At 42.6% G+C, this 15,088-nt stretch overlaps 1 protein-coding gene across 3 annotated transcripts; it reads left to right on the forward strand.

The window, feature by feature from the left end:
* The first annotated feature begins 342 nt into the window (after positions 1–342).
* LOC311085645 (uncharacterized protein) lies at positions 343–10,842 on the forward strand. 3 transcript variants are annotated; one of them, XM_084118202.1, is made up of 4 exons: positions 343–599; positions 1,571–1,752; positions 8,952–8,995; positions 9,083–10,842. In XM_084118202.1, exons 2-4 carry the CDS (start codon positions 1,698–1,700, stop codon positions 10,178–10,180), a joined length of 1,197 nt encoding a protein of 398 aa, XP_083974328.1. In that variant the 5' UTR covers positions 343–599; positions 1,571–1,697; the 3' UTR covers positions 10,181–10,842. The 3 variants fall into 3 exon arrangements, with proteins under 3 accessions (XP_083974328.1, XP_083974327.1, XP_083974329.1); XM_084118203.1 differs by having other exon boundaries at positions 365–599; positions 8,952–9,513; positions 9,609–10,165; XM_084118201.1 differs by having other exon boundaries at positions 8,952–10,842.
* Positions 10,843–15,088: the final 4,246 nt, after the last annotated feature.

A 15,088-nucleotide genomic window follows, 5' to 3' on the forward strand; every position in this document is an offset into this window, starting at 1 on the left:
ATAGGTCGAAAGTTGAATGAACGAGTACTTATTTCTTTTCGATTTCTTACAGATTGAGTTGTTGTTGCCCATAACACGCTAGCATTCTGCCAATGACGTCAGCATTCTGACGTCATTGACATTTTAAAAGACTTTTTAAACCAAATAAGTGACTCTAAAAAATCTAACACCCAGCAATGTGTAATTTCTTTGCATCTCCTTTCGAATACAACATTCAAATTACTAGACAAAAAATTATATCCTGAGAAAAGTGGATTTTAAGGGTTTTTCGCCATAGACCTCCATTCATTCTGCACTCGCCTGCGAGCGCCCCCGCATGGACAGAGACGTGTTACTGCAGCCAGTCCAGAAACCGGAAGTAAGCAGAGAGTGCCAATTCCCTTCCTATTAGACATTCTCTGACCATATGTCTATGGTCAACACGCAATAACGCGTCTTCGCGTTGTATCGTCTGTACACGTTAGGTCTAAAGAAATAGCTGCCTGTATGGACTTTCATTCGTCTAAGGAAATATTTGTCTTTTCAGCCCTCCTTAAAGTACATTTCGTCTCGGAGTGATGACGTGTCCATCGGCGCGTTAGTCAAAGAAGTCTTCTGAGGTGAGTTACTCACAGCGCTTTGTATATTAACACAATCATGACAAAACGTTTGTATAAGCAACGTTTTTGCTGTCCTTTCTGTCTTATTTTCATTGGATTCTGCGCTATTTGTTTGCCTTTTTCTGGCGTCTGCCTACTGGATTACACATTTCTTTGTGCGATATTTTGTGTTTTTGTTTGTGTGTATGACTGTTTCGATGTTTGAAGTAGTAATGTTACTCTTGTACGTTTGATACATTTTTTTTACATGTTTTTCTCGTTTTAGGCTGTGAGAAATAATACTGTTATAGTGCAGCTTTATCGTCTTTTCAGAATACTGACTCATATTATCTGATTATTGATATAATGATTATCTCTCAACAGCTTCTGTTTTAAACTTATTTGTTAGATCTCTTGTAAATTGTCTTTAATCATTTTAATCTGTCACTTAAAGTCATTTAATTGGTGGAACGGACTGAGGCAAAGTGAACTCTTGAGATCTTAAAGATAATCCTCTCTTAACTTCATTAATTTTGTTATAATCGGTGGGGTGGGGTGGGGGCTAGGTTTATATAAAACAGTCAACAAATAAATAATAACCAGCTAACAAAAATACGGGGTAGTTGAAATGTTGAGTCAAATATAAAACAATTTAATTTATTTTACATTTTGATTGATTGTTAGTGGATAGTTTAAACGTAACTATGCTTAATATGTAACCCCGGTGTCCTGGCCACATTCCACCCTTTGGCCCTTAACAATCATGGCCTCCTAATAATCTCCTTACATTGAATTGGCTCTATCACTCTCTCTCCTCTCTCCACCTATAGCTGGTGTGTGGATGCTGCACACTGGTGGTGGTTGAGGAGAGATCCCCTGATATGATTGTAAAGCGCTTCCGGTGTACAGTAGTACATATGAAAGCGCTATATAAATGCCTCATCCATTAATAATGAGTAATTTAATAACTGATTTATTTTTGATTTTTGCAGATCTGATTCTCCCATTATACAGTAACTAGCGTTCAGTGAAGCTCCTCCCACAGGCATTCACCAATAGGCCGTGGAATGCTGGAATATTTTCATCATTTTACAAGTGAAGAAATAGAGTTTAGAGAACATGAATGATCCAGAGCCCTGCAGGATAAAACATGAAGATACTGAAAATCTTATAGGTTGGTGTTTATTCTTGATTCTTCATTAATGATGCTCAGGATGTATAATAGTATAATAAGGTAAATCCTGTATAGTGATTTATCCTATATAGTGCTTGCATAAAGCAAGTAGTGCATACACTTGTGACTTAGCTGTTATATATCTGTCGTTCATGAACGATCCATTCATTGCGTCTGTCACGTGACAGATGAACGAAAGACTTTGAAGGTAAAGTAATTATTTATGTTCCTTGTAAATGATTTTTGACTGCATTGTAATGATTTCTTAATTCAGAATGTAATCAAGATTGCGTAGGTGGATGTGTTCGGGGAATTTGGCTGTTAAAAGTATAACATTTAAAGCCCCTTAGATGAACGAAATGGCTCGAAAAAAGATTCTTTCATTTTGATGAACGAGATCGAACAAGAGAGTCAGTAAAATGATTCGAACTTCCCATCCTCGTATGGCACGCGCATAACCAATCCCCCTCCCCCCTGTTGAAAAAAAAAACCCATCAACAAAAGTGGGCTCCCCCAAAAGACACGTATAGTTCGAGCACTGATGATGCTAAAGGATTAGTTCACTTTCAAATAAAAATTTCCTGATAATTTACTCTACATGTATCTTACTAATTTACTCTACACCTACCTTTACACGTAAAGTATCTACACGATCCCATTCGAGAAATAAGAGTCTTATCTAACAAAACGATTGGTCATTTCCACACACACACAAAAGAAAACAGTTGTATACTTTTTAACCACAAATAAGACTATTATTTCTCGACTGGGGTCATGTAGATACTTTGAAGCTGCATTGAGACGGACATTTGAACCTTCTTGGAACATTGGAATAGTTGGTTGCCATTGAAGTTCATTATATAGAGAAAAATCCTGGAATGCTTTCCTCAAAAACCTTAATTTCTTTTCGACTGAAGAAAGAAAGACATGGACATCTTGGATGGCATTGGGGTGAATAAATTATCAGGACATTTTTATTTGAAAGTGAACTAATCCTTTAAGGTTATAAAACTTGAACCAGTTCATCTGATTTAATGGTTGTTGTTAGTCATTAGTGAAGGTTCTCATGTGCCCTGTTTCCAGTCCTGGAAAACACATGTAAAATGGCCTTGGAAAATCTTGTTGTTGTCCTGGAAAATTAACAATTAACGTTAGTTGCAGAAAGTGCTATGTTTAGGGATGTTTTGAAATGTTTTGAAATGTTAGAGAAGTATATTGAATGGTGATGTTTACTCTTGAAACATAGAACAGACCTGCAAACTCACAAGAGGTGAAAAAGGTGACATGTTTATGAAGTAAATAGTTGTACGGAGTCTGGGAGCATCGTCCCAGATCGTAGATCATCGTATATAGTCTAAAGTGTTTCCTACATTATTTTTGTGGGTGGAGGTCAGTACCTCTAGGGGGGGTCCTCTATTTTCCCCCTAGTTTTATTAAATGTATGCTCCATCTTTCATCCGCCCTAGACTCCAGAGTGTTACCAATCCTAATCCAATCAGCATAACTATTCAACACATCGATGCTAATCCAATCAGCCTAACTATTCAATGTCTGGGGCTGGGGCTCGGGCTCCAAGAGCCATTAAAGGCAAAGGGTGAGAGTCTGACTAATTTAACTTACAATAGAAAAACAGGTCTGGCAGGAATCTCTTGCTGGAAACTCAATAATCAACATTTATACCTCAAATGCTAAAATCAGTCTACTAAACTTTCTCAGTTTATATACTATTGTTGTGGAAACCCAAATTAAACATTTAATAAATTTGTAATACAACAGCTGTTACCAATCAAATTAAATAATTTACATTGAAAAATTATAACTATTAAATGACATAATTTTAAATATTTTTGAATAAACAAATAAGGAATGTTGAAAAGAATGATACTTTATGAAACTAAACCGCCAGTAGGAGACGGCAGGCGACCGTCTTAATGAGCGAGTCATTGAGTCATTCATTCAAACGATTCGTTCAAACGGCTGATTTATTCAGAATGAGGCAGTTTATGAATAGGTAATTGAATATTTGACTCAACCGATTCATTCAAAACGCTGAATCATTCAGTAATGAATCATGACTGAGTGTTGCTGTGAGATGCGTTACGGTTCTGCTGTGATCTTTGTTTGGAGCTATTTTCGATGCTGAAACAGAACAAAAGCAGTCATTGCGTCTAAAATGTAAGTGACTTAATTTTAACTATTTGTTTATTGAAGTGTTATGAAATCAGTCTCGGTTTCAATCTTGATGCATTCAGGAAAACAGCAGTCTGGTTGTGTGTAGTCTAGGATATATTGTTTCTTAACTATAATATGTTATAAATAACTGCCTCAACAGCGCAACTTTGTTACCGTCAGTGCATTAGGTAGGTCTATATTATTATAACTATAGGCTATCAATCGCCACTTACATTAAATTAAATAAAACAGAATCATCCTCACGGTTTCGGTGATCCTTAGTTATTTGTTATTTTTATATTAAAAATTGTTTTAATCAGGGCTAGGGGTGTCCATGGTTAACCGATTAACCGTTAAAAATTGCGTAACCGAGTGAAACATTTTGCTCGGTTAAGTGGCGTCAATGGCGTGCATTGAATTTAGTTGTAATACATTTTTGCACCAGCAGAGACCGCTAGACCAGTTTTCTAATATGAAGCGGGCAAAGAAAGCGCGCGTCCGAGAGTGAAGGCTGTGCGCGAGCCAGAAACAAACATAGTATCCGCGCCACTGATCGCAGCACAATAATATCTGTCTGCAGAGCCGCAGAGCCACAGCTTTACCCCAGCAGTTTTACCCCGCGCATGCGCAGTTTCATCACAACAGTTTTACCCGCAGAGTCCGTTTACCGTTACATTAACCCATACAATTTGTATTATGAATTTCCTAAACATGTACTTGCTAATCAAACACTTTATATGAACAAACTACTAATCTATAGAACACAATCGGTCTTCAGACCTTTTACTATTGTGTTGATATGCGCGAGGGAGAGAGAGCAATGCAGCGCTCGTGTTGTTTGAAGGCGGTGAGAGTGCGCGCGCGCGCGGCCGGGGCTCTCTCACTGTTTGTTCTATGCGCCCTGTCCACTGATCTATAATTAGTTGTTACGACGACTTATTTGTTCCCTCGTTTTAATAAATCGTGGACACGTTGAACTAATTCCCTCCCTCATTTTGATTTAACGAATTACAACGTGGCCAAAAACAGTTTGATACTATTAATTATAGTGAATGCTAAAGACCTATTTTTTGTGAATTGGTGAATATTCAGGTGAATTATTTCGTGGCCACGAATTAATAATAATTATTAAACTGTTTTTCTTACCTGTGAAGATAGCTCTTCAGTGAAGGCCGACTATCTCGTACAGCTTTTTATTCCTTTTTTTTTTTTGTGAATTGGTGAATATTCAGGTGAATTGTTTTGTGGCCACGAATTAATAATACCTCAGCACGATTTACAAGACCCTTCTCGATCGCAGCGGCAACGAGCACTTTGATCACTTGATTTAAAAAACAAAACATTTCAGCGCTAGATCGCCTAAAAAAAAAAAAAAAAAAAAAAAACGAACGAAATGAATGCTCTGCTAGTTAACTGGAGATGTTTTGTTTATTTGTATTGGTATTCGTGCCGCGAGATGTTTCAAAGTGGTGGGGACAATATCGACCTTAGAAAATATGGTGGGGACATGTCCCACCCGCAAATTACGCCTCGGGGTTGCGGCGCGCACACTATATGGTTAACCGAGTATTAACCGCTAAGGGCCTCGGTTAACGGTTAATGAAAAACTTGAAAACGTGCAGCCCTAATCAGGGCATTTGTCCGGTCGGGCAAATAGTACAATTCTCTCTCACTTTTCCCTTCAAAACAAGATAAAAAAGCACGTGTCCCGGACAAGTGTTATTGTTGAGCCCTGATATGTTTTCCTTGATTGGTTTTCCCTGAAGAGAATTACGTTTTTGAAAACGACAGTAAAATAGATGCTTGTTCATTGCATTTTACCATGATGAGAGTTTCGTGTCTTTATTCCGTGTCTCAACACATTATAATGATTTATCTGTCATCCACCCTCGATTAATTGGAATGGAATGTTTTTATTACTTGGCCCGCCTGACCTGGCGATTATCCGCGCAGCGCTATACGTTTTGAGAATGTACACATGCGGTAACCGCAACAGAACCGTCATGGTGGAAAAAGTGTATTTGACCATGTTGACTGTCTGTCCGAGTTTTGTCGAGAGCCTGAGGCAGCACGAAATTTAACGGAGGCGGCCGCCTCATAATTCTCTATGCAGGAAAACCCTGTATTTAAATATACATTCCGTTCCAAGATAGTGTGTGATGCAACTTACCTGTTTTCAGAAAGTGACAGCAGCCTAATATTCCTGCTAATGTTAATAATATAGAAAAATACAGCTTTAACAAAGATTAATCTGTATTTAATTTCTACAGTGAACAAATAGTGTTATTTTACATTTAGGCAGCTTGTAGGACAAGAGTGCCACATAAAGTGTGAGTACCGAGTAGGGCTGCACAATATATCGAAAAATTATCACTATCGCGATAAAAGTATATTCGATATCCGTATCGCAGAGAGGTGCGATAAATTGCATTTATTTTATGTACCAAGCATGTGTGTGATGCATGCATGCATATGTTGTTTATTCATATTCGACCAATTAGATGCTTACTATCTTTATACCCGCCTCCCCAGTAGGTGCTATTATGCTACTGGCTAGATCGATCAAAGGGGATCAAAGGGGAACCTAGTGGCTCAGAGCAGAGAGTGGAAAATAAAAACTAATGGCAGAAGTAGAGACAAGCGAGGAAAATGACAACAGTGAAGAACCTGTGTGTAATGGTGCGTTCACACCGGACGCGAATAGCGCGTCAGGCGCGAGTGATTTCAATGTTAAAGGAGAACTTGGTAACTTTTTTAACTTAATAAAACTGTCTAGAAATCATTTGGATGGTTAAACAACCTGTTCTGGTGATATTGGTGACTTTCCCCGCTCCCCCCAGCGTTCCCAGGCGAGATAGAAATGGGAAGTCTCGTGAGAAGCGAGAACGAGAGCGAGCGCGAAACACGAATTGCTTTACGGCAATTCGACATAAACACACACGCATGTATGATGTATTACCAGATTACCCACCCCGGTAGACACCCCGCCGCAAGTGAGGTTTTTACGACCATGTTGTGACATATACACCCCCCACAGCTGTAGGGGTAGCTCGTGGGGAAAACATGCGACAATAAAAGGGAAAATCAGCGAAGAAGTGACTAGAGTTCGCTAGAGTTGCCGAGTTCTCCTTTAAGTCAATGCAAAGACGCGTTACGAGCGTAAAAAAATCCTGCGGCTCGAATGAAGCGTAGAGCACGGCGCGGTAAACGCGAATACGCCTCGTTCGCAAATTGAGCGTCTGGCGCGTTAAGCGTTAAGCACTAATAAAATCAATAAAATTGATTTTATTAGTGCTTTTTGTGCATTCACGCGTTTGACGCGAATTCGCGTCTGCCGCCCGAGTACAAAAATCTGAACTTCTGCGTCAATTCGTGCCGCGTTAACCAATCAGGAGGAGCCTGCTTGCTGCTGTCACGTGAAGTGACAGTTTATAATGTTATTTTATGTTTGGCCTCAATAAATTTAGTAATATGACTAAAATGCACAACAAAGCAAATCTTTCACATAAAAATTCCATTTCAATATGTGAGAGATACTCATTTTGTATTGAATGCTATTTATTCCATATCTATTCTAGATTATATGAAACATTATTAATCTAATGTAAAGACAACAAACACAATTTAGTGTATAAAAAAATAAAAAACAGGTTTCACTTTTGGAGGCTGGCTCCATTTATTATCAAAACAAAAAATAAATGACAGATTAGGTGGGAGCGGGCGAGGGTGAACCTCGCGCCGGACTGTACAGCGCGGGCTCGTCAGGCAGCGACCACTCGAGGCCGAGGCCTTATACGGCCTACGCTGTCCTCGTCAGTGTCCTCACCGTTAGGTCCACCAAACCTAGCTCCTGGAGCAAATTGTGAAACTCCTGAAACTCTCCGGAGGGTCTGGTGGACCCGAGTACAGCGACAATGTCCCCTACGCAGCTGTTTCTGCTCTCCAGAGCATATACGAGCGGTGACTCTCTCGCTTAATGCTAATGCTAATGCTCGATAGACATCTAAAAAAGATGGCCGCCAACGGGTTTCGAAACTTTCGCCTCTGACACGCGTGACGTGCGTAAATTTCGCTTCAAACTTTTGTTTTTACACGCGTTGATTTCGCTCTTGACGCGCGAATGAACATAAAGTGGTCACGCGTATAACTAGACGCGGCAGGCGCGAATTTAGATGCATATTCGCGTTTGGTGTGAACGCAGCATCACAGACAACCATTAATCAAAGTGTTGCATGTGTAACGTATAACTCCTTGTGAAGATCAGAAGAATATCTATTAGCCTACCTGTTTATTTTAGTATGATCATTACATATATAAATGATAAAAAAACTTAAGAAAAATAGCATTTCTCTAGAGCAATATTATATCGCAAGAAATATTGTTATCGCAATACTCAACAACAATATCGCATATTTTCCCAGTATCGTGCAGCCCTAGTACCGAGCATCATCATCTCCAGGTGCTCCCTTAAAAACCAGACCAAAAAAGTTATGTGCACCCTTGGTTATGGGAGTATAACCATGATGATAGTATCAAATTTATAGAGGTTGTTGTTAACTCTCTCCAGTTTATCTCTACTGGTAAATCACCTACCCCTATTTACTGGAATAATTATACATTAGGAAAGTAACAAACAAAACAGGACATACATATCTGAATTAGTGTTCACCTCTAATGGCATGTTATGTCACATAAATATGTCACAAATCATGAAGCAAGTTAACCTACCTGTGAACACTGTAATCTGTGAACTCGGTGTGAATCAATCCAGGGTGTTTCCCTGTCTATGGCTAGAGATGCTGAGATAGTCTCCAGGATTACTGTGACCCTACAAAGGACAAGTAATTTGGGATTGGATAGATATCAGATTAAGAAAGAAAATTTAAATATATCAGATTTCGTTTTGTTGGTAAAGGTAGTTATTGGTTTCTTTCTGATAAAATATCAAGGTTAAATTCATGTTCTTTCCCTTGTCATTTCTCCAGTTCTTTATGATTTACTGAAAATTAAACCTTGTTTCCTTTTAGATCTGATGGATGACAAGGAGAGTGAAGAACTTAGAGAAGCAAAGGTAAAACATCATGTCAATGCTGGTGAAAAATCAAGTCGCTCACAGACTGAAAGTAATTTATTGAGAAAATCTTTCACCTGCCCTCAGTGTGGGAAGAGTTTCACAGAAAATGGAATCCTGAAGAGACACATGATAATCCACACTGGAGAAAAGCCTCACACCTATGATCAGTGTGGGAAGAGTTTGGCACAACAAGGAACCCTTAAAATTCAGATGAAGTTCCAGACTGGAAAGAAGCGACAGACATGTGATCAGTGTGGGAAGAGTTTCAAAAAAAAAAGAGGCCTTAATGTACACATGAAAATCCACACTGGAAAGAATCTGCACACGTGTGATCAGTGTGGGAAAATTTTCTTAAAAAAAAGAGGCCTTAATATACACATGAACATCCACACTGGAGAGAATCTGCACACGTGTGATCAGTGCGGGAAGAGTTTTACGTATCTAGATAACCTGAAGAGTCACATGAGAATCCACACTGGAGAGAAGCCGTACACGTGTGATCAGTGCGGAAAGAGGTTTGCACATTTAAGAAATTTTAAATCACATGTGCTTTCTCATTCTGGAGAAAGGCCATATAGCTGTGATCAATGTGGTAAATCATATTTTTCAGCATCATCCCTGAAAAGCCACCTGAACGTTCATTCAAAGGAGAAGCCTCACATGTGTTCTTTGTGTGGAAAGAATTTTAGTCAGCTGAGTGCTTTGAAATTACACCAGAAAAGACACAGTGGTGTGAAGAATTATATGTGCTTTGATTGTGGAAAGACCTTTGTTACAGAAGCTGTTGTGAAAAAGCATCAGAGAATTCACACTGGAGAAAAACCTTACAAGTGTTCACACTGTGACAAGAGATTCAGTGAGTCATCATCTCTGAAAACACATGAGAGGATCCACACCGGAGAGAAACCTTACAAGTGTTCTCACTGCGACAAGAGATTCAAATGGTCAGAAGCCATGAAAAGTCATGAGAGGATCCACACTGGAGAAAAACCTTATAAGTGTTCACACTGTGACAAGAGTTTCATTAAGTTAGGAAACCTGAAATCACACAAGAGGATCCACACTGAAGAAAAACCTTACAAGTGTTCTCATTGTGACAAGAGATTCAAATGGTCAGAAGTCATGAAAAGACATGAGAGGATCCACACTGGAGAAAAAACCTTACAAGTGTTCACACTGTGACAAAACTTTCATTCAGTCAGGAAACCTGAAGGCACACGAGAGGAATCACACTAGAGAAAAACCTTACAAGTGTTCACACTGTGACAAAACCTTCATTCAGTCAGTAAACCTGAAAAGACATGAGAGGATTCACACCGGAGAAAAACCTTACAAGTGTTCACACTGTGACAAGAGTTTCAGTCAGTCAGTAAACCTGAAAAGACATGAGAGGATTCACACCGGAGAGAAGCCGGATCACTGCCCTCCTCCATGAGGAAAGAGTTTCACTCATTTATCTTCTTTACAAGAAGCGACAGGACAACGAAACATCATCTGAAGTTTTTAGAGTAAACAGAGTTCATCGGTTTCAAGTTTTACTTCAAATCAACTCAAAAGCTGCATCTCGATTCAGTGGCTGCAAAAGATCTTCAGATTTTTACTCAACTCCATTTCATCTCAGAGGCAAATATTGTACATTTTACGAAAAACTGACTTTACACATGGAAATTAGATTTTGATATTAGATATTGTATAAATAATATAGATACACTAAAATATATCTTATAGATCAGGGACAGGTAACGAGTCATAGGTTGGTAAAAATATAAAAAATTAAAAATCATTAAAAAATTTAAATCATAAGTCATTAACTCAGGGGCCGCTTACATGACTGTTTTCTACTGAAAAAGAAAAGAAAAGAAAAAAACGTTTAATGTGTTCTGGCCATTCAATTCAATTCAATTCCAATTTATTTAATTTTCCCGGTCCTCACAGACAATCAATCATAAAATAAATAAAGTATATCCTTATATATATATTCTGTGTATATGTGTATTATGTACGTACCTTTACACTAAAAGAGCCGGGCGTCTTTTTCAAGACGCCCCCTTTTTCCTAGAGGATCTCGCAGCTCTCGCGCTCTCACTCCGAGCCGATTGCCTATGGTGACTCTGAGGACTCACCTGGCATCCTTCTCCGAGGCTGCTCCTCCTGGAAGCGGACGGTCGGGTTAGTTTTTCTTTACGTTACAAGAAAAACTACCCTGCCTCTGCGCGTCATTCACCGGCGAAAGGAGAAAAGTGTGTTCGTAGTTACCGGCCTCTTTTCTCTTACATTTCCCAGTCCCCTGTCGGCGACTGGAAATTTCATTTGCAGCAAGCGCACGCCTGCCAGCAAACGCCGAAGAATACATTTTGACGCTCACGCATACCAAAAGCTTGTATCCCCCTGTGGCTCAGTGGTGGAATGAAAGGTTTTTCGCATGGGAGACCGGTTCGTTTCCCGGTCTTGCTCCAATGCTCCGCTCGGTCAGTCCCCCGGGGGCGACTGCAGAGGTGCATTTTTGCAACCAGCAAGCGCGTTGTACCCGCTTGCCTGCAACCGAACACCGTTTCTACGGTTCCCGTGCGTCACTGGCGAAAAGAGAATGGAGTGTTTTAGCCCCGCTGAAACCGGGCGATATCCACTCTTCTCACATTCTGACACTTTTCAGGCGTCTGAAAATGTCAATATTGCATGTTGTGCTACACGCATGCCTGCAACAAACGCTAGTGTGGTTAATACTCGCGGTAACTGAAAGGCTATTGTCTGCCTCTGTGGTCCAGTGGTACATTCATAGCCTTTCGCGCAATCGACCCTAGTTCGATTCCCAGGTCCGACGGCAGAAAAATTTATGCCGTCACATACAATTCGCTCTATCAGTCCCCTGAAAGGCGACTGCAGATGTGAATTTTTGCAGCCGACGAGCACGTGGTACAACCCGTGCCCGCTTGTCTGCGCACGAAAGCCGTTCTACGGCTACCTAGAAAAATCCCATTGGGATGTATTTCTGGTGTTCCGGCCACTGCCGATGGTGCTATATGTGTAGAGAAGATGCCCACTGTCTAGTGCCCATCCCTACACACAAGCACGGCCCGCGCTCATAGAATCGACTCAGGTCGATCGCGCTCACAACATAGTAACGTGCCCGTTGCTGGTGCCCACAAACACTATGTTCTGCATGCCTCATGGGTTTTCTATAAAAGAAGCCTGTCCGCATTCGCTCTGCTCAGGCAGACAGTGCGCTCAATGCAGTGAATGTGTCCGCTCTTCCGAGCCCACATTCACTCACAGACATTACATGTCCTACGGGACTCGCCCAGCCCTCCCTCACTCGGTTTAACACCGCGGCGAGGTCGAGTGCGTCTGAAAATGTCGATATTGCATGTTATGCTACCCGCATGCTTGCAAACGAATACTCGCGTTAACTGAAAGTCAATGTGTCTTCCACTGTGGTCCAGTGGTAGATTCTAAGGCGTTCACGCGGGCGACCCGGGTTCGATTCCCAGGTCTGACGGTAAAAAGTTTTTATGCCGCCAAATACAAATCGCTCTGCCAGAGCCTTGAGAGGCGACTGCAGATATGTATTTTGCAGCCGACGACCACGTGTTACAACCCGTGCCTGTTTGCCTGCACACAAAAGCCGTTTTACAGCTACCCAGAAATATCCCATATGGATGTATTTTCTGGTGTCCCGGCCACGGCCGATGGTGCTATAAATGTAGTACTGATGCCCACTGTCCAGTGCCCATCACTACACACAAGCACAGCCCCTCACACGGGGCTCGCGCCCATAAATTCGACTCAGGTCGATCGCGCACCCAACATAGTAAATGTGCACATTCCCCAGTGCCACAAATACTATGTCACACGTGTCACGTGTTTTCTATAAAACGAAACCTGTGCAAACTCGCTCTGCTCAGGCAGACAGCGCGTCAAAAGCAGTAAATGTGCCCGCTTCCCCCCCACACTTACTCACAGACAACGAGTCCCACGAGACTCGCTCAGCCCTCCCTCTCTCGGTTAAGCACCATAGTGGGGTCAAGGACGAGCGCTCTGCCCGCTGTGATCAGCGCGCTCCCCGCCTCGAATCTCACAGGCATAACGCCTATGTTACAGCACGCCGAAGCACCTCTGTCGCCAGAGGTTTCGGAATGGGTGCTAGACATTATAAAGAGAGGCTACTCGCTACAGTTTTGTTGATGCCCTCCCCGCTTCACAGCGCGCGTCGAAACTATGGTGAATTCAGAAGTAGCACACCTACTTCGTGCCGAAATATCAAAACTAATGAGCAAAGGGGCTATAGAGCCTGTATCTCAAGCTCAAAGCGAGGAGGGGCTATACAGCAGATACTTTCTGGTTCCCAAGAAAGACGGAGGGTTCAGACCCATACTAGATCTGAGACGGTTGAACAAAGCATTGATGAAACGCAGTTTCAGGATGCTCACGACCAGAAAAATTCTCGCGCATGTTCGCAGGGGAGACTGGTTTATGTCGATAGATCTAAAGGACGCGTATTGTCAAATACAGATAGCGTCAGGTCACAGGCGATTCTTGAGATTCGCCTTCGAGGGTCAGACATAACAGTCAATTGGACGAAGAGTTCACTGAATCCCAGCCAAGTGACTTTGTTTCTGGGCACAGTTCTGAACTCACAGTCTATGACGGCACGGCTGTCGCCACAGCGCGTGCTAAGTATTCAGCGCGCAGCGAGCTCTTTCCGCTGCGGCGCGACCACCCCACTCAGGGAATATCAGAGGATGTTGGGTCTCATGGCCTCAGCATCGCCAGTTCTTCAGCTGGGTTTGCTCCGCATGCGCCCAGAGCGCGGATACCGCGCGGAGCATGGGTATCCGGTCGGCTGCGTCTCAAAGTCGATTAGAGCTGTGTTACAGCTCTGAAGCCTTGGATATCGAACGGCTGGTACCAATCAGGTGTAAGCCTGGGGACTTCCTCGAGGGTGAGGGTGGTGTCGACGGACTCCTCCTCCTCGGGATGGGGAGCGCTGCTCAAGGGCAGATTGTTCTTCGGCCTGTGGTCAGAACGAGAGAAGCTCCAACATATCAACTGCCTGGAAATGATGGCAGTGAACAAAGCGCTGATGCGCTTTTGTCCCCGAATCAAGGACCAACACGTCTTAGTCCGTTCGGACAACATGTCTGTGGTGTCCTACATAAATCGCCAAGGCGGTCTCAGGTCCAGAGGCTTGTGCTGTCTGGCAAAACGCCTCCTGAAAGCGGTGCATGTGCCTGGACTCCAAAAATTTGGGTCCAGACAGACTGTCCAAGAACAACATTCCCATGAGCGAATGGTCTCTAAACCCGCAAACAGTCCAGATGTTGTGGGAGAGATTCGGCAGAGTGGAAGTGGACCTATTCGCGTCCCGCGAAAACGCTCACTGCCCCGTGTTCTTTTCCAAAGACGAGAGCGTGCTGTCCCGAACGTGGCCGCGCTGCCCGCTATACGCGTTTCCCCCCGTCTCCCTCCTTCCTCAGGTGATAGAGCGGGTCAGGGAAACAAGATGCTCAATACTGCTTGTGGCACCGTTATGGAAGAACCAAGCGTGGTTCCCAGTCCTGATGCAACTAGCAGACATCGCTCCGTGGCCAGTGCCATTGAGGAGGGATCTCCTCTCGCAGGCCAGAGGTTCGATTTGGCATCCTCACCCAGAATTGTGGTCCCTTCACGTGTGGGCGCTCAACGGGTACCCGCTGATCTCACAGAGGGAGTGATGAATACTAACACGCAGGCTAGAGCACCGTCGACTAGGCGGCTTTATGCCTCGAAGTGGTCGGTTTTCTCCGGCTGGTATACAGCTCGGGGTCGATCACCCCTCGATAGCGACGTGACGGAAGTTCTCTCCTTCCTTCAAGAGCTATTGGATAAGGGCAGAACCCCTTCCACGCTCAAAGTTTATGTGGCGGCTATTGCAGCGTGTTCTGAATCAACGCTAGGCCGGTCACTAGGAAGGAATGATTTAGTCATCCGCTTCCTTAGGGGAGCTAGGAGGCTGAATCCTCCTAGACCACCTTCATTCCCTATGTGGGACCTCTCCACGGTTTTGGAGGCCATGAAAGGTGCCCCTTTCGAGCCTATCCAATCTATTAGCCT

The sequence above is a fragment of the Abramis brama genome (genome assembly GCF_963993115.1).
Source record: "Abramis brama genome assembly, chromosome: 6".
Taxonomy (NCBI): domain Eukaryota; kingdom Metazoa; phylum Chordata; class Actinopteri; order Cypriniformes; family Leuciscidae; genus Abramis; species Abramis brama.

What these genes read in the sequence shown, in the direction of transcription:
- LOC311085645 (XM_084118201.1), top strand. Translation starts at nt 1,698, where the DNA reads ATGAATGATCCAGAGCCCTGCAGGATAAAACATGAAGATACTGAAAAT. An exon ending in AGATACTGAAAATCTTATAG is followed by an intron (nt 1,753 to 8,951) that starts GTTGGTGTTTAT and finishes GTTTCCTTTTAG; the next exon opens with ATCTGATGGATGACAAGGAG.